Below are 23,119 nucleotides of genomic sequence, written 5' to 3' on the forward strand. Positions count from 1 at the left end.
TTTCTTATAGAGTAATATTATATAGTGCTTTGTGTACTTTCAGAGTGTTTTCAGTTATAATCATTTTCCTTTCCTAAATTTCCCATACGTAGAAAAAGGCATTATTTCTGTTTAATGGAAGAAAAATAGACAATGTAATAAAACAATGCTTGAATGTATGTAAACACCAGAAAACTGCATTAATAACTATGTATAAGAAAGAACTAATTGCAGATTCTGGGGTAACTTTCTTTTAACCAAAAAAGGTAAGTATTTCCCTACGTATGTTTTAAGTTCAGATATCTTTGTTTGAACCGTATAAAGTTGTGAGGCTTCAAGATCAAAATAGTTGCAGATCAGCAGTTTCACACCATCCAACCTGTAGGGCAGTAAGGCTGCTGAAAAAGAAGACAGTCAAAAGCTGTGACCCTCTCATCGCTGTATACATGTCACTCATCCCTACCTAAAACTGACAGCTGAATGGGAACTGCTTTTTCTGGCACTGGTTTTTCTGGTTGTGGGATCATTTGTACTAATTTCTACTCTTCTTTTGTTTCTCCTTAATTCATTCAGAGACTCATTTTTATTAACCTAGCATGGAATAAGTTGCTTGGCCTTACTAGCTATAGCAAAGAACAGAGACAGAACTCTGGCAGCAGTACATTAAGGGAATTAAAAGTATTACTTCTCAAAAAATGTCTGCTTCAACCTATCTAGAAAAGTAAGAATAGTGAAGATATTTTCTCCCCAGTGCAGTAGAGCCATATTATGTGGGCAATAGAAGATTGGTAATGAACTCTGCATGCCAAGCAGACCCTTGACCCTTCAGGTCAAGATCTGAGAGAAGAATCCTATTAGTACTAAGGCTAAAGTTGGGAGAAAAGGAAATTAAATACACTGTGCCTGTTGATAGCATTGGACATTCATAGATAAAATTTCAATACTGAGTTAACTTGTAGGCTCTATGACTAGATTTTGAGCATTATAGAATGGGGTCATAATATTTATAAAGCAAACATTTTTCCCTAAGAATGGAATTACAGTAAAAAAATAAGAAAATATAGGTGATATGGCATTATCAATAATAGGAAATACAAGTGGAAAATGAGATGAAAAGATATGTCTCTAATAGCTGCGAATAATGTTACTGGTTGGCATAAGTAATAACACATGCAAAAACAATTCATTAATACCATCTGGTAGGGGCTGAATTGTGTCACCCCACCCCCAAAATTCATATGTTGAAACCTTCCCCACCACTACCCTGGAGAATGACTATATTTGAAGGGGTAATTAAGTTAAAATGAGATTACATTAGGGTAGGCCCTAATCCAGTTTGTCTGCTGTCCTTAAAAGAAGAAATTTGGACACAGATATCTAGAGGAAGACCAGGTGAAAACATAGAAGACTGCCATCTACAAGCCAAGGAGAGGGAGGGGTCCAACCCTGCCAACCCTGTGTTCTGCAGAACTGTGAGAAGATAAATTTCTGTTTTTAAGTCACCCAGTTTGTGCTGCAAACACCATGTTCAAGCTACTTGAAGGTAGAATCAATATTCCCCAAAATTGAACAGATCTATACAAAATGAGTTTTAGAAAGTATTCAAGAACACCCAAAGAACAAATAATCCAATTAAGAAATGGGCAGAGGATATGAACAGTCATTTCTGCAAAGAAGACATCCAGATGGCCAACAGACACATGAAAAAGTGCTCCATATCACTCAGCATCAGGGAAATACAAATCAAAACCACAATGAGATATCACCTCACACCAGTCAGAATGGCTAAAATCAACAAGTCCGGAAATGACAGATGCTGGCGAGGATGCAGAGAAAGGGGAACCCTCCTCCACTGTTGGTGGGAATGCAAGCTGGTTCAGCCACTCTGGAAAACAGCATGGAGGTTCCTCAAAATGTTGAAAATAGAACTACCCTATGACCCAACAATTGCACTACTGGGTATTTACCCTAAAGATACAAACGTAGTGTTCCAAAGGGGCACATGCACCCAAATGTTTATAGCAGCAATGTCCACAATAACCAAACTATGGAAAGAACCTAGATGTCCATCAACAGATGAATGGATAAAGAAGTGGCATATATACACAATGGAATACTATGCAGCCATCAAAAGAAATGAAATCTTGCCATTTGCGACGACGTGGATGGAACTAGAGGGTATCATGCTTAGTGAAATAAGTCAAGTGGAGAAAGACAGCTATCATATGATTTCCCTGATATGAGGAGGTGGTGTGCAACATGGGGGGTTAAGGGGGTAGGAGAAGAATAAATGAAACAAGATGGGATTGGGAGGAATACAAACCATAAGTGACTCTTAATCTCACAAAACAAACTGACGGTTGCTAGGGGGAGGGGGGTTGGGAGAAGGGGGTGTGTTTATGAATATTGGGGAGGGTATATGCTGTGGTGAGTGCTGTGAAGTGTGTAAACCTGGCGATTCACAGACCTGTACCACTGGGGATAAAAATATATGTTTATAAAAAATTAAAAATTTAAAGAATAAATAAATAAATAAATAAATAAAGTATTCAAGAATATTTCTTTTAAAGGATAAATAATAGAACAACAAAAGGAAGATTTTCTGCATCTGTTTTTTTAGATCTGTGACAAATTGAGATAAGCCATTATATCTGTTCCCATTTTCTGCTCCCCACCCTAAAAACAGAAGTATAAGAGCGGTTCAACAAAGGAAATATTTCTTCACCAGTAATTTGTAAATCATAAATGAAAGTTAGAATACTGGAAAGTAATTATCTTAGTCTCCTAGGACTACAGTATCAAAATAGTATGAAATGGGTAGCTTAAAACAACAGAAATTTATTGACTCCCAGTTTTGGAGTAGTCAAGAATGAAAGTTTTAACGACTGTGTTCCCTCTGAAGGTGCTAGGGAAAGAACTCTCTGATGCCTCTCTCCTAGGTTCTAATAGCCTTAGATGGTTTGGCTTGTAAATGCCATTTTCCAGTCCTCTGTCTTCACATGACATTCCCCATGTGTGCCTTTTCATCGTCTTTCTGTATGTATGTGTTTCTCTGTTCACATTTTCCCTATCTGATACCAGTCATATTAGGATAGGACTAACCTAAAGTGATCTCATCTTATCTTGATTACTTCTGTAAAAACCCTGTTTCCAAATATTGTTACAAGCACAAGTACTGTGGGTTGGTTAGAACTTGGACTACTTTTTAGGAGAGAGACACAATTCCACCCATAACATTAATGTACCCAAATGTTAGCAGTGTTAATCACTGTTGCCATTGTTACTATGTTTTTTTTTAACATTTTCTATTTTTTTCCTTCAATAAGCATGTATTCCTTTTATAAGCTAAACAGTCTGAATGTTACTCAAAAAGTAAGATAAATGATTTTCGTAAAAATCTCACTTTTAAATTGTTTTCTACATTAGCTCCCAGTTTTTATGTTATACAGTCCTGTTTGGTTTAAATTATTTTCTGATTCAGCAAGAGTCCATTTGCATTAATACAACATTTGGCAATCTGTCATCTGCATAATTATACTTCTGTGATTAAAGGTAGGGTTGAAGAAACTCCCATCTCTGAATTAAAATGGTCTGTTAGCATTTGTTATCTGTAGAGAGCAGACTGCTGTTGTGGGTAAGAGGAGGATTGTATGAATAAAGAAGGCATTAAGCAATAGGTAAATGAGCAGTGGGCACATCATCAGTTTACCTCTAAGTCTCGAGTCCCTGGGCCATGAAAGTTTTCTCATGCATCAGGCAAGTAGATGAAGCATCCTAGTATGTAGGTTGTCTTTCTATTTGGATCATATGTCAAACTCTTCATTGGTTTTGTGTGAATCACTGATTTTTAAAATATGGTTTTTAAAAATATGGTATTTTTATTTAAATTTTTTTATTTAAATATTTTATTTAAATATTTAAAAATACTGCTTTTTAAAAATATGGTTTTATAAGCTTTCTAATGAAGTGACTTCTTTTTTCCTAGATTTGCCTACAATGGATAACTCAGTGTTTCTGGAATTATTTGGATTGGATAGAAATCTGCCATTATATTGCTACTTGTGTTTTCCTTGGTCCTGATTATCAAGTGTATATCTGTATAGCTATATTCAAGCATCTGCAGCAAGACATTCTGCAACACACTCAGACTCAAGATCTACAAGTTTTCCTGAAAGTAAGTAATTTTAGAGAGAAAATGGTGGTTAAGAGTTCATAGTTAATAATTTTAAAAAATCTTAAAAAAATAAAAAAAGAGTTCATAGCTAACTTTGATGAGATGCTTATATGTCAGACACTTTTCTCGACAGTCATCTGAAAATAACCTAAAAAGTAGGTACTAGGGGCACCTGGGTGGCTTAATAGGTTAAAGCCTCTGCCTTCAGCTCAGGTCATGATCCCAGGGTCCTGGGATCGAGCCCTACCTTTGGCTCTCTGCTCAGCAGGGAGTCTGCCTCTCCCTCTGCTCCTCCCGCTGCTTGTGATCTCTCTCTCTTTCAAATAAATAAAATCTTTTAAAAAAAAAAGTAGGTACCATTATTCTCATTTTAGAGATGAAGAAATGAGGCATCAACTCAAGTTGCTCAAGATGACACACTCGGGAATGGTGGGACTACAGTGTGAAGGAGCTAAGCTGTTAGCCAGTGTGCTGTCCCACAAGATGTATTTTATATCTATATCTATCTCCATATATTCCTTATATCTTATCTAGTTACTAAAAGTTCAAACTACTATGTTAAGATAGAGGTTTGAAATATTTTAAAAACACTTAATGTAAATTCCTATGCCTTCATATCCTGCATTTTTTAAACTTTCACCTATGTTAATAAAACATTTCCATGAAAGATTATTCTATCATAACGTTCTTTTTAAAAAGTCACTACATTATGTAAGTTAATATTTTAAAACAAGATATAACTTGCTTTCTATCTCACAGTAATATGAGTTTTGAAGCTCTGGACTTTAAGAAATATGGTTATATAAATACATCCCTGTGTGTAATTCCTGATGAAACCCCAACCCTAAGTTAAAATCTCTCCTTGAATCTGAGAGATTCCCTCAAATGTTTCCCTCCCCCTGCTCCCCTCACCATCTCACAAATACACATACACATGCATACACCAAAACCAGCATTTGTCCTTTGCTAGATTTTCTCTAGCTCAACAAGTAATTTCTGTTAATTAATTTTATCATTTTTTTGCTTTTTTTAAATTAACATATAATGTATTATTTGCCCCAGCGGTATGGGTCTGTGTTCATCAGTCTTATATGATACACAGCACTCCCCATAGTACATCACCCAGCCACCTTATCCCTCCTGTTCCCCTCCACTCCAGCAACCCTCAGTTTGTTTCCTGAGATTAAGAGTCTCTTAGGGTTAGGTTAGTCTTCCTCTCTGGTTTTGTCTTGTTTCATTTTTCCCTCCCTTCCCCTATGATCCTCTGCTTTGTTTCTCAAATTCCACATTTCAGTAAAATCATATGATAATTGCCTTTCTCTGATTGACTTATTTTGCTTAGCATAATACCCTCTAGTTCCATCCATGTTATTGCAAATGGCAAGATTTCACTTTCTGATGGCTGCATAATATTCCATTGTGTATCTATACCACATCTTTTTTATCTATTCATCTGTTGATGGACTTCTGGGCTCTTTTCATAGTTTGGGTATTGTGGACATTGCTGCTGTAAACATTGGGGTGCAGGTGTCCCTTTGGATCACTACATTTGTATATTGAGGGTAAATACCCAGTAGTGTGATTGCAGGGTCATGGGGTAGCTCTATTTTCAACTTTCTGGGGAACCTCCATGCTGTTTTCCAGATTGGCTGTACCAGCTTGCATTCCCATCAACAGTGTAGGAAGGTTTTCCTCCGCATCCTCACCAACATCTGTTATTTCCTGACTTGTTAATTTTAACCATTCTGACTGGCGTGAGCTGGTGTCTCATTGTGGTTTTAATTTTATCGTTATTCTTTACCACTTAGAGCTCTTTTCCCTTTAATCATGATTTTCTATAAATAAATGCCACTGATTATTCAAGATTGCCAAACTATCAAGAATTTTTTTATTTTATAAATACTGAATTCAAAAGGTCTCAACCTTTTTTTTTTTTTAAGATTTTATTTATTTATTTGACAGAGAGAGATCACAAGTAGGCAGAGAGGCAGGCAGAGAGAGAGAGGAAGCAGAGAGCTTCTCTGCTGAGCAGAGAGCCCAATGTGGGACTCGATCCTGGGGCCCTGAGATCATGACCTGAGCCAAAGGCAGCGGCTTAACCCACTGAGCCACCCAGGCGCCCCAGGTCTCAAACTTTTTACATATATCCCTAGAATGTTAGCTCAGGAACTTTTTTTTTTTTTAAGAGAGAGAGAGAGAGTGAGCATGAGCAAGGTACGAGTGAAGGGCCAGGGGAGAGAGAGAAGAGAGAATCTTAAGCATGCTCCATGCCCAGCAGGTAGCCTGACATGGGTCTCCATCTCAAAAGATCATGACCTGCGCCAAAATCCAGACAGAGTTGGATGCTCAACCGACTGAGTCATGCAGGCCCTCCTTAGGAACTTTTTTTTTTTTTAAATTTTTTATTTTTTATAAACATATATTTTTATCCCCAGGGGTACAGGTCTGTGAATCATCAGGTTTACACACTTCACAGCACTCACCAAAGCACATACCCTCCCCAATGTCCATAATCCCACCCCCCTTCTCCCAAATCCCCTCCCCCCAGCAACCCTCAGTTTGTTTTGTGAGATTAAGAGTCACTTATGGTTTGTCTCCCTCCCAATTCCATCTTGTTTCATTTATTCTTCTCCTACCCACTTAAACCTCCATGTTGCATCACCACTTCCTCATATCAGGGAGATCATATGATAGTTGTCTTTCTCTGCTTGACTTATTTCACTAAGCATGATACGCTCTAGTTCCATCCATGTTGTCGCAAATGGCAAGATTTCATTTCTTTTGATGGCTGCATAGTATTCCATTGTGTATATATACCACATCTTCGTGATCCATTCATCTGTTGATGGACATCTAGGTTCTTTCCATAGTTTGGCTATTGTGGACATTGCTGCTATAAACATTCGGATGCATGTGCCCCTTTGGAACACTACGTTTGTATCTTTAGGGTAAATACCCAATAGTGCAATTGCTGGGTCATAGGGTAGTTCTATTTTCAACATTTTGAGGAACCTCCATGCTGTTTTCCAGAGTGGCTGAACCAGCTTGCATACCCACCAACAGTGTAGGAGGGTTCCCTTTTCTCCGCATCCTCGCCAGCATCTGTCATTTCCTGACTTGTTGATTTTAGCCATTCTGACTGGTGTGAGGTGATACCTCATTGTGGTTTTGATTTGTATTTCCCTGATGCTGAGTGATATGGAGCACTTTTTCATGTGTCTGTTGGCCATCTGGATGTCTTCTTTGCAGAAATGTCTGTTCATGTCCTCTGCCCATTTCTTGATTGGATTATTTGTTCTTTGGGTGTTGAGTTTGCCAAGTTCTTTATAGATTCTGGACACTAGTCCTTTATCTGATATGTCGTTTGCAAATATCTTCTCCCATTCTGTCATTTGTCTTTTGATTTTGTTAACTGTTTCCTTTGCTGTGCAAAAGCTTTTGATCTTGATGAAATCCCAATAGTTCATTTTTGCCCTTGCTTCCCTTGCCTTTTGCGTTGTTCCTAGGAAGATGTTGCTGCGGCAGAGGTCGAAGAGGTTGCTGCCCGTGTTCTCCTCAAGGATTTTGGAACATTTTTAATGAAAATATATACCAAGACAATGATTGTGTAAAAGGAAAACTTATGTAGAAAAATAAAATAATTATCTGAAAGAGGTAATTTGGAGAACAGGGATGGTTAAACAAATGGGGATTATGTTGAGGACAAAATGCGGGTTCCTTTTTAGTAAGTGACACTTTCATTACTACCGTGGTCAATTATAGGAATTTCAGAGTCTGAAATTTTCCCAAGCACTTATAATGTCCTTTAACCTGTAATTCTCTAACCTTTTATCCCACTTCAGTCTCTCTTACAGTGTTTGTCATAGCCAAAATTTTTTAATATATATTTTTTGTTAGTCTTCCTCAGTATAATGTGTATGTTGCACTAGGACAGTGATTTTTGTCTATCTCATTTACTAATATGTTTTTAATGCCTTTAGCAGGACCTGGCATATAATAGGTGCCTAATAAATATTTGTTGATAGAATAAACAAATAACATACGAGAGAAAGATGAACTTATTTTTGTTCACATTTAAAAATAAACTACTAAATTCTTCAAATCTAACTAATGTTGGTGTTATTGCAGTTTCTTCTCTTTGTTGACTACTTCTTGATAAATTCTAAAGATCTTTTAAATGAGGGGGAAAAGGTCATTATTCAAGTCCTAAAATTTTAATTGAATTGGTTTAAATCCAAACTAAGAACATGTTGGCAAAACACTAATTAATTTTAGTACTTATCCTGAAACCAACCTTCTTACTCCTTCTGTTTGTATTCATCTGAGGGATTAGGAAAAATATCTTTATGATATTGGACTTCATTTTATTTTTTGTTCTATTTCCAACAGGTAGGTCTCAAGTTCACTGACCTCTTTTGGTGGACAGTTATTTTTCTTGTGAGATAAATTCGAGTATGGTTTATTTAAGTATTATTACATGCACTTTTCTTCTATTAAGCCCTGTTATGACCTGTTGTTTCCCATGCTTATAAACATATATACTCTTTCCCATTTACTCACATTTTAACCAATCATGAATCTTTGGTTAATAAAGTGATGTTCATTTTTCCTTCCCTTGAAGACAAGTCAGAAATAGTTATATAATTTAAAAATTTCTCCTTCAACTGTAATTTTAAGTATTAAACCTAGGGAATTATGTTTTATGCTTCTAATCCAGAAATCTCAGACTTGTACAAAGGGTGAAAAAAAAGTAGTAATTATCCATATAACTATAAACCACAGCCATAATACTATTCTTATATAGGTTACATGTTATCTCTTGACTGTACATATTTAAATATGATTGCTTCTGTAGAGGTGGAGTAGAATAGAGGACTTTTGCTTTTTAGCATATTTGTTGTTGTTGTTGTTGTTGTTTTTATTTATGAAGAATGGGTCCATACTTCTTTCATAATAAAACTTTTTAAAAGGGGGGTATTGAATCATTATATAAAAATAGATAAAACAAGCATCTAACTGTTATAAATATATTCAAATAATCAGGCCCAATTGAAAGTTTCCAAAACATTGAAAACCACAAGCATGTTTTCAACTATTATCAGTTATCCTGAGAAACTTCAGGTAATGGGATGGTTCCAGAAGATTGAAAATATGCAGTTAAAATTTTCTGGTTTAAGTTTCATTTATTGACCGAGATTGACATGATAGAACCATTGCTTTAGGAATGATAATAATCTGTCTGAAGCATATAGTATAGAAACAATATTAACCCATTTGTATTCATTTGGGTTTAGGCTCAGGATTTTAAATTAGGCATTTAGGAGTCTAGATGCATTGCCTACGTTTCTGATAGCCCACTGAGTAATTCTTCATGATCAGTGTATTAAAAAGATGATTTGGAATTTCTTAGGCCAGATGGTGAACATGAATAGTCAGGCCAAGTTTACTTGAAAAACAAAATCCCACCCCCAAAACCCCAAACACTTTATTTTTCCCCTTTTGACTAAATCACTAAATGATTAAATGAACGGCATGGGTATAAGATGATATCAGCAAGGTGTTTTCTGAGTTTTTCACATTTTCTGTGTAGACACAATAAATAAGTGGGTTTGATAATAGAGCAGCATTATATATTATGTACAATGAGTGTATTACTCCCACATGTGGTGATTGATATGATAGATCAGTCCTGAGCTAAGACAACTTCTGAAGGTTTGTTGAAGGGCTTACTTAGTCCTTGGATTCAGGGTCCTGGCCTTTTTTTTTTTATCAGTGATAGATGATGGTTCAGAAAATCTGTGAGCATTACACTTACCAGAAAGAAAAACATGCTCTAGAAAAATAAGCACAGTACTCTTAAATATACCAGTGAACTTAAAAGTCTAAAGTTTGTTGGTTTTCTTTTTATTTTATTTTATTTTATTTTATTTTATTTTATTTATTTGACAGAGAGATCACAAGTAGGCAGAGAGGCAGGCAGAGGGATAGGGAGAAGCAGGCTCTCCACTGAGCAGGGAGCCCAATGCGGGGCTGGATCCCAGGACCCTGGGATCATGACCTGAGCTGAAGGCAGAGGCGTAACCCACTGAACCACCAGAGATGCCCCCCACTTTTCTTAAGTGGAGTGTCTCTGTCACTTTCTCTCTCTTTCTCCCTCCCTCCCTTCCTCTTGCTCTCTCTTTCCCAGTCACTCACTCTTACTCACTCATACAAGAAAGCCACTTTAGAAAGAGTGTAATAGTACTTTAGAAGACCCACTGTTTTAGCCAACTGGCTATATTGCATTTCTCTCTAGCATGATAACGGGTTGGCAGTGATCTTGGTTTTAGTTTGTGAATTCAATTGATTTCAACTTGGAAAAAACGTCACTGAAATGCCAGGCTAGGAAAAGATTGCCTTCCAGTGAAAATCAGGCTGTGAATGCTCAAGATACTTAATTAAAATGCTTCAACTAAATCCTGCATGTTATGGCAAAATCAATTTATAATTATGAAAAAATCAAATTAATTTCAATCCAATCAGTAAATTGTCAAGAGGAATTTTGTTGTTGTTGTTCCTGCAGCTGTTACCAGAACATGTTGACAGGGTAAGGAATGGAGATCAGTCTGAGAAACAGCACATGAATTGCTAAGCTTTTAAAAGACAAAAGTATACATGGTACAAAAAATAATTCATCATCTGAGGGAATAGATAAAACACGTTCGGTTTTATGTTAACTGTAGTTTGCAAATAAGTGTTTTTCACTGTTCTTGTATCACTGGGTTTGCTTGCATTCAGATTTTGGCTCTGTCACTCTGTAAGCTTGGACACCTTGCTTAACCTCTCTGTGCCTCAGTTTTCTCATCTGTATAATTGGGTGTAAATAATACCTATTCCATGGAATTGTTGAGGAATTAAATGATACGTTTTTATAAAATACTTCTAGAATACTGTCTGACACATAGCAAGTGCATTAAAAAAAAATAGCAGTTATTTGACTATCTACATCCCTGTCCCATCCTTCTTGTTATTAACTGAAGAAAAAGATTGTATACAAGCATAGCAAAGGATGTAGGCTTTTTTTCTGAGTCCATAACTAGACCATATACTTTGCTTCCATTTTTTTCTTCTCTAGCCCTGTAGGTATTTTAGGAAATCATAGTAATACCTGACATACACTTCAGATCTAGGTCAGGATCGTTCTCTTACATTGTATCTGATCAAGGCCTGTTCCCTCATTTACCCTGCCAGGATTAGATCATCTCCCTAGTCATCACACAATGCCCACGTATCCCTCAGCTACGTTCAAGTTAATTAATTATTTATTATTTTTAAATATTAAATTTAATATTATTTAATTAATATTAATTTAATTTAATATTATTTAATATTAAATTTTAATATTAAATATTAAATTTAATATTTTTAAATATTAACTTTATTTTTAAAGTTAATTAATTATTTATTATTTTTAAATTTTGTATTTAAGTTAAGTTTAGTTAACATATACTGGATTATTACTTTCAGGGTTAAATTTAGTGATTCATCAGTTGCATATAACACTCGTACTCATTACATCAAGTACCCTCCTTATTAACCATCACCCAGTTACCCCATCTCTCCACCCCACCCCCTGCAGTTTTCAGTTTGTTTCCTATAGTTAAGAGTCTTATGGTTTGCCTCCCTCTCTGTTTTTATTTTATTTTTTCTTCCTTTCCCCTATATTCATCTGTTTTGTTTCTTAAATTCTACATATGAATGAAATCATACAGTATTTATCTTTCTCTGCCTGGCTTACTTCGATTGGCATAATACCGTCTAGTTCCATCCATGTCATTGGAAATGGCAAGATTTCATTTTTTTTTTTTTGATGGCTGAGTAATATTACATTGTGTGTGTGTATGTGTGTGTGTGTGTGTGTGTGTGTGTTACATCTTCTTTATCCGTTCATCTGCTGATGGCCCTCTAGTCTCTTTCCATATTTTGGCTGTTGTGGACATTGCTGTCATAAACATTGGGGTGCATGTACCCTTTCGAATCATTATGCTTGTGTTCTTTGTATAAATACCCAGTAATGTAATTGCTGGTTCATGGGATAGTTCTATTTTTACCTCTTTGAGGAAGCTCCATACAATTTTCCAGAATAGCGGTACGAGTTTGCATTCCCACCAGTGGTGTGAGAGGGTTCCCTCTTTGCATCCTTGCCAACATCTGTTGTTTCCTGAGTTGTTAATTCTAGCCATTCTGATCAGAGTGAGGTTATATGAGTTAAAATCTTTTAAGAATCACATACTCTTTCCTAAATACTTACGAACCTCATACTCTGTCCAGAGCTACGCACACTCCATAAACTTCCCTAACCCTGAGGATCCTTAGTGTGCTTATTAAAACTGACATATCTGGACTCCTCCCCAGACCTACCCAAACAATTGTCGTGACAGGCCTGAGTTGCCAGGTTTTAGTATAAAATCTCAAATCGCTTGAAACCTTTGACTGTGTAAAAATGTTACTTTTGAAACTTGAATCCAGAATGCCAACACCAGGGATTTAATAGTTTTGGGGCTGTTGAGCTCTGGGATTTCTGATTATACCAAGCACCCCAGGAGAAACATACTAGAAAAAACATTACTTACAGTTTGGTTGTTTTTCTACCATTGTGACCAAGAAAGAAGGTCCTACACAAAAAATCAAAAAATCATCTCTAGCAAAGGTAAAGAGCAGAGCCAATTTCACAAAACTCCTTCTTTCATGTGACTCTTACTATATAATTTGATGCTTCTTATGTGAGATTTGATATCCATGTGAATCCTTTAAGTTACCTTGATATATTAAGTTCTACACCTTTTGTCCTAAACTTTTATATATTTCCAGGTGAGTATTAATAAGTGTCAACTCATTGTTCCCATTTAGCCCATTCAAAGTGACTTTTCTTCACACTTTATAAAGAACTATTATGTCTTTTTTTGAAATCATCTTTCAAATGCATTAATAATTAAATTTGGGAAATAATATAGCAAACATGCTTAAACTTGATCCTAAAGTCATAAAACCAAGACATGTAATGTTAGCACACCCAGTCTTTTTGTACTTTGTATAATTTGCCATCCCAAAAGGCATTATCTTTGATTCATATTCCAGATTTAAAAGACTTGCAGTAGCTCTAAAAAACGTGGTTTTTTTTTTTCTTTTTTTAGAGGCTCAGTGGCTCTAACATGTTTGGCTCAGTGTGTTAAGGCTCTGCCTTTGGCTCAGGTCATGACCTCAGGGTCCTGGGATCGAGTCCCTCATCAGGCTCTCTGCTCAGCAGGGAGCCTGCTTCCCCCTCTCTCTCTGCCTGCCTCTTCCTACTTGTGATCTCTCTTTCTCTCTGCCAAATAAATAAATAAAATATTTAGAAAAAAAATTAAAAACATTTTTGCTAGAAATTATTTTTGGAAACTTTAGCTGATATAAGTAATGTTTGAAAGTATAGGTATAGTTTGATTTCTGTAAGGGGCACGTTCCTGAGACATTGCAAGAAAAGACAGTAGTATAATATTTTAAGTGAAATGTTCCCTTATGTTTTTGGCAAGGGGTTGAAAAACAGATGAGTCAGTAATCTTTGATGTTGAACATTATAGATTTGTAGCATGATCAAGAAAATCTAACTTAGCCATTTTAGAGACCATCAGTAAATAAAGATGTTCTTCCTATGAAACCATTAACACCTTGAGTGCTTATTGAATGCCAGGCACTGGACAAAGGGATTAATGGGTATTAATAATTCACTCATTGACTCAATCGACTATTGTACAACAGCTGTGTCCCAGGCACAGCTGTATTATAAGACAGGCCATGTCCCTACCCACACTGGCCTTCATTCTAGTGGTAGACAAGTATTTGAATAAATACATAATGCTTCAGGGGTGCGTGGGTGGTTCAGTGGGTTAAAGCCTCTGCCTTCCGCTCACTCATGATCCCAGGATCCTGGGATCGAGCCCTTCATTGGGCTCTCTGCCCAGTGGGAAGCCTGCTTCCTCCTCTGTCTCTCTCTCTCTCTCTGCCTGCCTCTTCACGTACTTGAGATCTCTGTCTGTCAAATAAATAAATAAAATCTTAAAAAAAAAAAAAACATAATGCTTCAGGTGTTGATAGATCTTATCATAAGGAAATCAGACATCTTAAGAGAATCATTCTAAGTCAGAGATGCTGTATAGAGTCCAGCAAAGGCTACTCTGAGAGAGTAAGAAGAGATCTGAATGAAGCAAAGGAAAAAGCAAAGCAAGGACTTCTGGGCAAAATTCTTCTAAATAGAAAGAAAGGCAAATGCAGAATCTTAGAGGTAAGAATGAGGTTGACCCACTTAGAAAGTGTTGAGATGACCACTGTGGCAGAACAAGGGGAGATAGAACAGTAAGAGAGGAGTCGGGCCAGATCATGTAAGGTTTTATAGTCCAGGAAAAGGAGTCTAGGCGGTACAACTTTATGCCATTATTGTCTGCATTTGCATAGGAGAAATTGAGACTTAGAGTGTCAGTAAACTTCCTCAGGCTCAGGTTCATACATCTAGTAACTAGTACAGGGGGGTTTGGACCCTTTTTGGTATGAATCCAAATTTTGTACTCCTTCTAGTATATCAGGTTGACTCTCACTAACTAGTCTGGTTACCTTTTTAAAAACCTTAAATTCAGTGGACCTTCTAGTTAAATGTTCTCAATAGTAAAAGAAAAATTAGTGGATACATATTTGAAACTGGGTTGTATATACAAAAGAGAGAGACAAGCTGTGTATATGCCACATCATGTAATATTGAATGCACATGAAATATTGTGGTTTAGAATAGAAATTTTTATTTTTTATTTTATTATTGTTTTGAATTTTATTTTATTTTTTGCAGTGTTCCAAAATTCATTGTTTATGTACCACACCCAGTGCTCCATGTAATACATGCCCTCCATAATACCCACCAGGCTCACCATTTTTTAAAAGATTTTATTTATTTGAGAGAGCAAGCAAGTGAAAGAGAGCACAAGCAGAGGGAGAGGCAGAGGGAAAGGAAGAAGCAGACTCCCCACTGATCAGGGAGCCTGATGCAGGGCTCAAACCCAGGACCCTGGGATCATGATCTGAGCCAAAGGCATATGCTTAACCAACTGAGCCACCCAGACACCCTAGAATAGTAATTTTTTAATGCTTTTTGATGATTCAACATTTGAAACCTAGCATTAATGAAGAGAGCCAATCACTGGTTGAAAAGCTATTGAGATACAAAAAAGAAAATGCAGTATGCTCAAAATGAACTTCTAAACAAGGTGTAAACCACTTCAGAAGTAACATATTAGAAAAAAATAGTCTATTGTTTATATAAAAAGGGATAGTATTGCTTATATAATTACATATGTTTGCCTACTTAAAGAATAAGGGAATTCAGATGTGCCTGGCCAGCTCAGGACAGCATGCAACTCTTAATGTTGGGGTCATAAAATCAAGCCCCACATTAGGGGTAGAGATTACTGAAAAAAAAATTAATTCATATTTTTATACAGAGTCCAGTACACTGAGATCTATAACCAAATGATAAAGCAGTATTCTGAAGAAATTATCTGCTATAAATTGAACGATAAGCTGGCAGCCTAAATGGTTATAATTACAAAGTAAAGTTATCCACTAAAGACATTAGAGAATATTTAGCTAAAATGAAGAATACACCACTCTGAAGATAAAAAGTAGAATTAGAGATTCTCAAGATTTTATTCAGTTATAAATTATAAAATCTAAATAATGAGATGCATCATTTAAAAACATTCTTTTAAAAATGAATATTTTTCTCTTATGTAATAATGATCTTTATAGACTTATGTGGCCATTTTTATTTGTTTCAAGTTCCTATTTAAATTCCAGTTAGATAACATATTGTATAATATTAGTTTCAGGAGTAGAATTCAGTGATTCATTACTAAGATACAATACCCAGTGCTTATCAAAAGGCCCTCCATAATCCCCATCACCCATTTAATCTATCCCCCATCCTCCTCCTCTCCAGCAACACTCAGTTTGTTCTCTATAATTAAGCATCTACTTTATGATTTGCCTCCCTTTATTCCCCCTATGTTCATCTGTTTTACTTCTTAAATTCCACATATGAATGAAATCATATGGTATCTATCTTTGACTTATTTTGCTTGACATAATACTCTCTAGCTCCACCCATATCATTGTAAAAGGCAAGATTTTATTCTTTTTGATGGCTGAGTAATATTCCAGCGTGTGTGTGTGTGTGTGTGTGTGTGTGTGTGTGTGTGCATGCATATACCATATCTTCTTTATCCATTTATCAGTTGATATACCTTTGGGTTTTTTCCATTATTTGGCTATTGTTGATAATGCTACTGTAAACATTGGGATTCATGTGTTCATTCAAATCAGTATGTTTGTGTCCTTTGGGGAAGTACCTATCTAGTAGTGCAGTTGCTGGATTGTAGGGTAGTTCTATTTTTACCTTTTTGAGGAAACTCCATACTGTTTCCAGAGTGGCTGCACCAGTTTGCATTATGGGTGTCTCTTCAGAATAGTTATCAGGGTATTTTCTCTTTATTTTGAAATTAATGTCCAAAAATTAAAGCCATAACTCAAAAAATATTTTAAGGAAAAATCAATAGATTTTGCATATTTTTTTATTAATTTTTTATTTTTTATAAACATATATTTTTATCCCCAGAGGTACAGGTCTGTGAATCACCAGGTTTACACACTTCACAGCACTCACCAAAGCACACACCCTCCCCAATGTCCATAATCCCACCCCCTTTCTCCCAACCCCCCTTCCCCCAGCAACCCTCAGTTTGTTTTATGAGATTAAGAGTCACTTATGGTTTGTCTCCCTCCCAATCCCATCTTGTTTCATTGATTCTTCTCCTACGCACTTAAGCCCCCATGTTGCATCGCCACTTCCTCATATCAGGGAGATCATATGATAGTTGTCTTTCTCTGCTTGACTTATTTCGCTAAGCATGATACGCTCTAGTTCCATCCATGTTGTCGCAAATGGCAAGATTTCATTTCTTTTGATGGCTGCATAGTATTCCATTGTGTATATATACCACATCTTCTTGATCCATTCATCTGTTGATGGACATCCTGGTTCTTTCCATAGTTTGGCTATTGTGGACATTGCTGCTATAAACATTCGGGTGCACGTGCCCCTTTGGATCACTACGTTTGTATATTTAGGGTAAATACCCAATAGTGCAATTGCTGGGTCATAGGGCAGTTCTATTTTCAACATTTTGAGGAACCTCCATGCTGTTTTCCAGAGTGGCTGCACCAGCTTGCATTCCCACCAACAGTGTACCCTCCTACCCTGTTGGTGAGATTTTGCATATTTTTGCCAAGAAAATAATTATTAGAGCTATTATTCAAATGGTGTCATCTCCTATTGTGATTCAGTTAATAAACAATAAGTATTCTTTTAAAAATCATGTATATTCACTAAAGCAATTTTTCTGACATTGGGTTTTTATCTGGTTAGAATAACACATTACTATAATTTCTCTCCACTGACAAACTTCCTCATAAAAGTTTTAATGAGTTGATCAGTGCCAAATCACACATAATTTGAATGAAAAGAATGTTTAAATTCATAAATAGTTCCATGACCTACAACAGTAACTGTTTAAAGTGAATTCTTGAACAGTAAGAATTGTCTTACTTCAATCCTGTTTTCCCCAAAAGCAAAGCGAACTAATTTTTGATAAGAGAGAAATTTACAAAGACCCAGTATTTCTGCTACTCATAAGATGAACATCTTCCCTTTGATTGGGTTGCTTATACATAAAACAGAGACACAATATGTATCTCAGCTGTTAATGTTTTAGGACAGGGACCTGCCAAATTAACCTTTGTGTCTTCAGTTTATAATCAAGAATGAATGAGTTAATGAAGAGATAAAAGAATGGATAACAATTATTTTTAAATTAAGGGTAAAATCCAATTTTTTTTTAAAGATCTTATTTATCTATTTGACAGAGAGAGATCCCAAGTAGGCAGAGAGGCAGGCAGAGAGAGTGGGAGGGAAGCAGGCTCCCTGCCGAGCAGAGAGTCTGAGTCGGGAATTGATCCCAGAACCCTGAGATCATGCCCGGAGCTGAAGGCAGCGGCTCAACCCACTGAGCCACCCAGGCGCCCAAAGTTCAAATTTTTATGTTGGGAGGAGTTAACTCTAGCCAGTGTTATAATGTTACACATACAACTTAACATCATTTAGTTTTTTCAGCTATAGCATCAGACTTATAGATCAGTAATAATTTTTTTTGATGTACCAACTATTCCTCCAGGTTATTCATATTTCAGGTGATACATGGCAATATAAGTATAAATTCTTCCAAGTCATTTGAAAGCTGAGAACTATTACTTAAGTGAGCAGTAACATTTGAGGAAGGCTTTTACAAACATTCATCCTTACTGAGAATTGCGTGTAGTGTTTTCCTAGTCATTATACATTCATGTATCTCATCTATAAACTGATCACCTGAAACACAATATCTGGTAGGATAGTATATTATCTTTTGTTCTTTTTGAATTGCTTTTGGGTTTTGTTAGTACTTTTATCTCTAAACTGTAATCTCTAGAAAGGTATGAATTGTCCAATTTTTAAAATAACCTCCAAAACTCTGACCATAATACTACATTGGATTAGATATGATTTTTCTATAGAATTTTTGGAGGGTAGGTACTTCATTGCTTGTATTTAGAAATTTTAAAAGAAGTAACTGTACAATTCCCTTAAAGTCTCCAAGATTTTAAGTGAATCTTCCTACTGTTTTAATTTATTCTTGAATGCCTCATTTGGGACATACCATTAAATTCAGAATTAGCATAGACATGCACGGTACCAACATTATGAGTTATAGACTATTGAAGGTTTTATGAACCTTCAGAGCTGTAGAACAAATATTTCTTGTAACATTATAGTATCCTTTGATAAGCTTAAAGGTCTTTAAAAATGTGAACAATCATTCTACAATTGGAACTTTATCCAAAATAGTAGGAAGATTTCATTAAGTAAGAATTTGTCTTATTTTTTGTTAGCTGTAAAATGTATTTGGTTTTACAAACAGACAAGCTTGTTTCATAGGTACATGATTTCTTGCTATTACATACATACATAGCCTACTACATAAAAAGCAATTACACATTTACTAGCAACATAAAGCCCCATCTATAGCTGAAAAAAGTCAACTATTTAAAATTTATCAACTTAGAATTGTGTTTCTTTATGCAAGCAAATTACTTTCTCTTTGTATTTTTTGACAGGAAGAAGCACTGCATGGTTTTCGAGTGAGTGATTACTTTGAATACATGGAGATTTTGGAACAAAACTACCGAACAGTAGTGCTGAGAGACATGCGGAACATTAGAGTGCAGAGCACATAGATGGTGGAGCGCATGGTTTAATGTAATGTTTTATTTATTTGTAAAGAAAACAGGGGGGCTTGATTGTCTTCTGTGTCTAAAACAATATATGCTTTGTGAATACACATATTGTGAATCAATACTGGGACTCTTTCAATATAATAATATATATTCGATTAGGAGTTAGCTCAATTTGTGACATGAAGTAAATTTATTTTTGTTAAGTTCATTGTTTTCTGAGGCTGTTTTAGAATCAGATCTAATTTACTTATAGTTCTTTATGTTTAAGAGCTGGTCCCAACTGACATCTCTTTCTTTACCAGAAGATTAAAATATTTTTTTCTAAATGAGTTTTGAAAGAAGCATCAACATTATAAATAATTGTTTGACTAGCCAGAGAGAGAGTCCATATGAACAAGGAAGACATTTATTTTCTTTATGTTTTGTCTGTACCTATAAAGGAAAATAGACAAAGCCACAATTACTAACTTTACATGTGAAGGAAATAAATGATATTTATCATAGCAAATGCTAAGAAAACTATTGTTCTCAGACATAATTGTTTTTCTAGGAATTGTTTTTGATACCTATATCAACTTACAATTTTTCATGTGAAGTGTAGGCTCTACATGGTTCATTTAGAAGATAGATTAGTTATTTCATACTGATAAGCATTTGACTTTGCATTTGTTATACATTTTTCTTAGTGATAAATTTTATTTGTACTGAACTTAAAAACATTACGGAGAATAACTTCTAAATTATTTTAAATGAGTAAGACAATGTTTTATTTAAATAGAAGGCTTTGCTCCAGTGAGATTAATACAATTTGCTAAAGTCTGTTTTCTTATAACTGTCACATTTAATATGTGAAAAATAATACACAAAAATATTTTTCAGTTAGCAATTTTAACAAATTTTTTTAACTTATGGGTGGTAGTCATTTTGTATGCATTACTTATATTTAAATATAAATCAACCAATAAAACCATTTTGAAGCCTTTTTTTCTAAAACCAAAAATAGCTCATCCACAAACTCATTTTTCCTTTCAGTATCATGAAACAACTGGCACCATAGAGTTTTCAGCTGTGTGATATTTAGGCTATTGATATCAACCTTCCAAAATTGGTTTTTATGCTGTTAATGCTAACAGTAGCTGCTCAGTAATGGTGTTCGTAAAGGGCATTGAAACAGTTGAGAAAAGAAAATTGAGCAAGTTAATTTGACATATTGCTCCCTTTAGCTCTGGTTGATAGGAGTTAAGTAAGAGAGTCCTAGGTTACTCAAAATACCAAGCTTTTGTCTACTTTCAAACTTAATTTTGGAAAGCTGTAATACATGTTTATGGTTTCATTTCTTCCCATTCTGTTCCTGAGTTACTGTTATTGATACTAAGAAATTGCAGCTTTATTTCTTTTTTAAAAGCTCTTACATGGTAATTGGAAATATAGATGGAGAAGGAACTATCTTAGTTTTATAATATTCATTGGTGATTTTGATTGGAAACTGAAGTAAGATCTTGATAATAACAGTTACATTTTGGAAAAGTGAATTCAGCTGAAGCCAGAAGGCATTTGTGTTCATTTGTTAAATAAATGTCTTATGAACAATGACCTAGCAATTTGGTGAAATAAAATGTAAAATATTGTTGTTTATGTAGCTAACATTGTAAATTATTTTTGTACCTATTATTCTAAGAATACTATTTAGAATAGAAATAAACACAACCCTGCCTTGACTTTCAGTTTTGTTTTTAATTATTTAAAGTATAAGTCCTTAGGACAGACTTTATTTCTGTTTTGTGAACGGATACCTCATACATTTTACAGGATTCATTATGAGAAACTATATCTTATGATAACAGTGCAAACAAATGTGAAAACAGTATAAACAAAAGGGAAAATGTAAGCACTCGTATATAAATCTTTGAATACCTGTTTTCAGAATTTCATCTCTGTAGTTATGCCTCCTCAGAATTTCATCTCTGTAGTTATGCCTCCTCATAATGCATAGGCATCTAAGGATTCTGTGAAGGTAAAGTAAATCTCAGAAATTAATCTAACTTTAATAGAATTCTAACTAAATCTATGATTATTAAATTATGGCATGTTCTAGTTTGATTTTCCAATTCAAGATGTTAAAGAAATTTCTTTGGTTGTTCATTAAACAGACATGTTTTGAGGGTTGCACATATAATATTTTTATATCCAGGATAGGAAAAATAACAGCACTTAATAGCACTACTACTCACAGAGTCCACAGTCCTCATGGAGAGATGAATAATTTTAAACTGTGAAAACGTAGTCTTAAAGATGACAAGAATTTATCTCTGGATTTGGTGGCTTTGATGAGAACAGTTTTGATGGAGTAGTGAATTTTGTTTGGAGCAGGGTTAATTGATGCTGAGAGGAAAAACTGGAGACCCATCCTTCTAGGAGCATTGCTGAACAGGGAAAGAGAATATGGGTGGTAACTAGAGGAGGCATGGGGTCAAAAGATTTTTTAAGATGGAGAATGGAAACATGTTTATATGTGAGTGGAAATGATGCGGTAAGGAAAGGAAAACACACTGAGGAGAAAAATGGTGGAGTGAATGTCATGAGACTCATCACCGTAGGAGTGAAAACTGCAACAGCCATTTGGAGGTTTGGGTTTTGTTTTGTTTTTTTCTTTTTCAAATTAAGTTAAACGCCCACTTCACTGTGTGACTCAGCAATATTCTTTGTAAGCATTTCCCCTAAAGAAATGAAAGATATCTCCATACAGAGGCAGGCATGAATAATACAGCTTTATTCATCATAGTCCCAAAATGGAAACAACCCAACTGGTGAATAGATAAACAAATGTAGTTCATTCCATAAAATGGAATACATCTCAGCATTAAAAATTACCACCTACTGATGCACACAAAAGTGTACATAGGATTTCATTTGCATGATGTTCTAAAAAAAGTTATATCTATGTGACAGAAGGTTACTGATTTCCAGGACCTAGGCTAGGGTTGGGTGTGAAGAAAAGGGATTTACTACATAGAGGCAGAGGGGACATCTATGTCATAATTATAATTAAGGCTACATGACTATATTTTTAAAAGTACTTTGAATTGTGTGCTTAAAATGAGTGTATTTTAAGTTTCACCTCAATAAAGCTGATTATCAAAAGATAAATACTGCAAAGAAAAATTGATAAATCTGTTGTAATGGAAGTGTCTCAACATCAGCAATTATGTTAGCTGTAGGTTACTTGTGGGTGCCTTAAACAAGTTGAGGAAAATCCTTTCTATTTCTATTTTGGTGAGAGTTTCAGGAATAGAATTTGGAAATGATTTTATCGAATACTTTATGTGAAAGTAATCTTTGCATGAGTTTCATTTTTATTTGGTCTGTTGATATGGTAACTTCCCAAATATTCCTAATACCAAACAAATCATGCATTCCTAAGATTAATTCTAATTGGTCATAATATATTATCATTTTTACATATTGTCAGACTTGATTTGTTAAAATTTATTAGGGATTTTTATGTTCATAAGGGATATTGGTCTGTATTCTTTTTCTGATTTTGGTATCATGATAATGCTGGCTTCATAAAATGAG

General features: G+C 35.2%; 1 protein-coding gene across 2 annotated transcripts in view; it reads left to right on the top strand.

Annotated features, from left to right (window-relative positions):
* Positions 1-21,261, top strand: part of TBC1D32 (TBC1 domain family member 32) — a 248,907-nt gene extending 227,646 nt beyond the window's left edge. For both annotated transcript variants that reach the window (XM_082730010.1, XM_082730011.1), the window contains exons 33-34: positions 3,965-4,153; positions 19,424-21,261. In XM_082730010.1, coding sequence (XP_082586136.1) covers positions 3,965-4,153; positions 19,424-19,543 — 309 coding nt within the window. In that variant the 3' untranslated portion in view covers positions 19,544-21,261. The remainder of the gene's footprint in view (positions 1-3,964; positions 4,154-19,423) is intronic.
* The last annotated feature ends 1,858 nt before the right edge of the window (positions 21,262-23,119 follow it).

Source organism: Mustela nivalis (assembly GCF_964662115.1).
Source record: "Mustela nivalis genome assembly, chromosome: 5".
In the NCBI taxonomy this organism is placed as follows: domain Eukaryota; kingdom Metazoa; phylum Chordata; class Mammalia; order Carnivora; family Mustelidae; genus Mustela; species Mustela nivalis.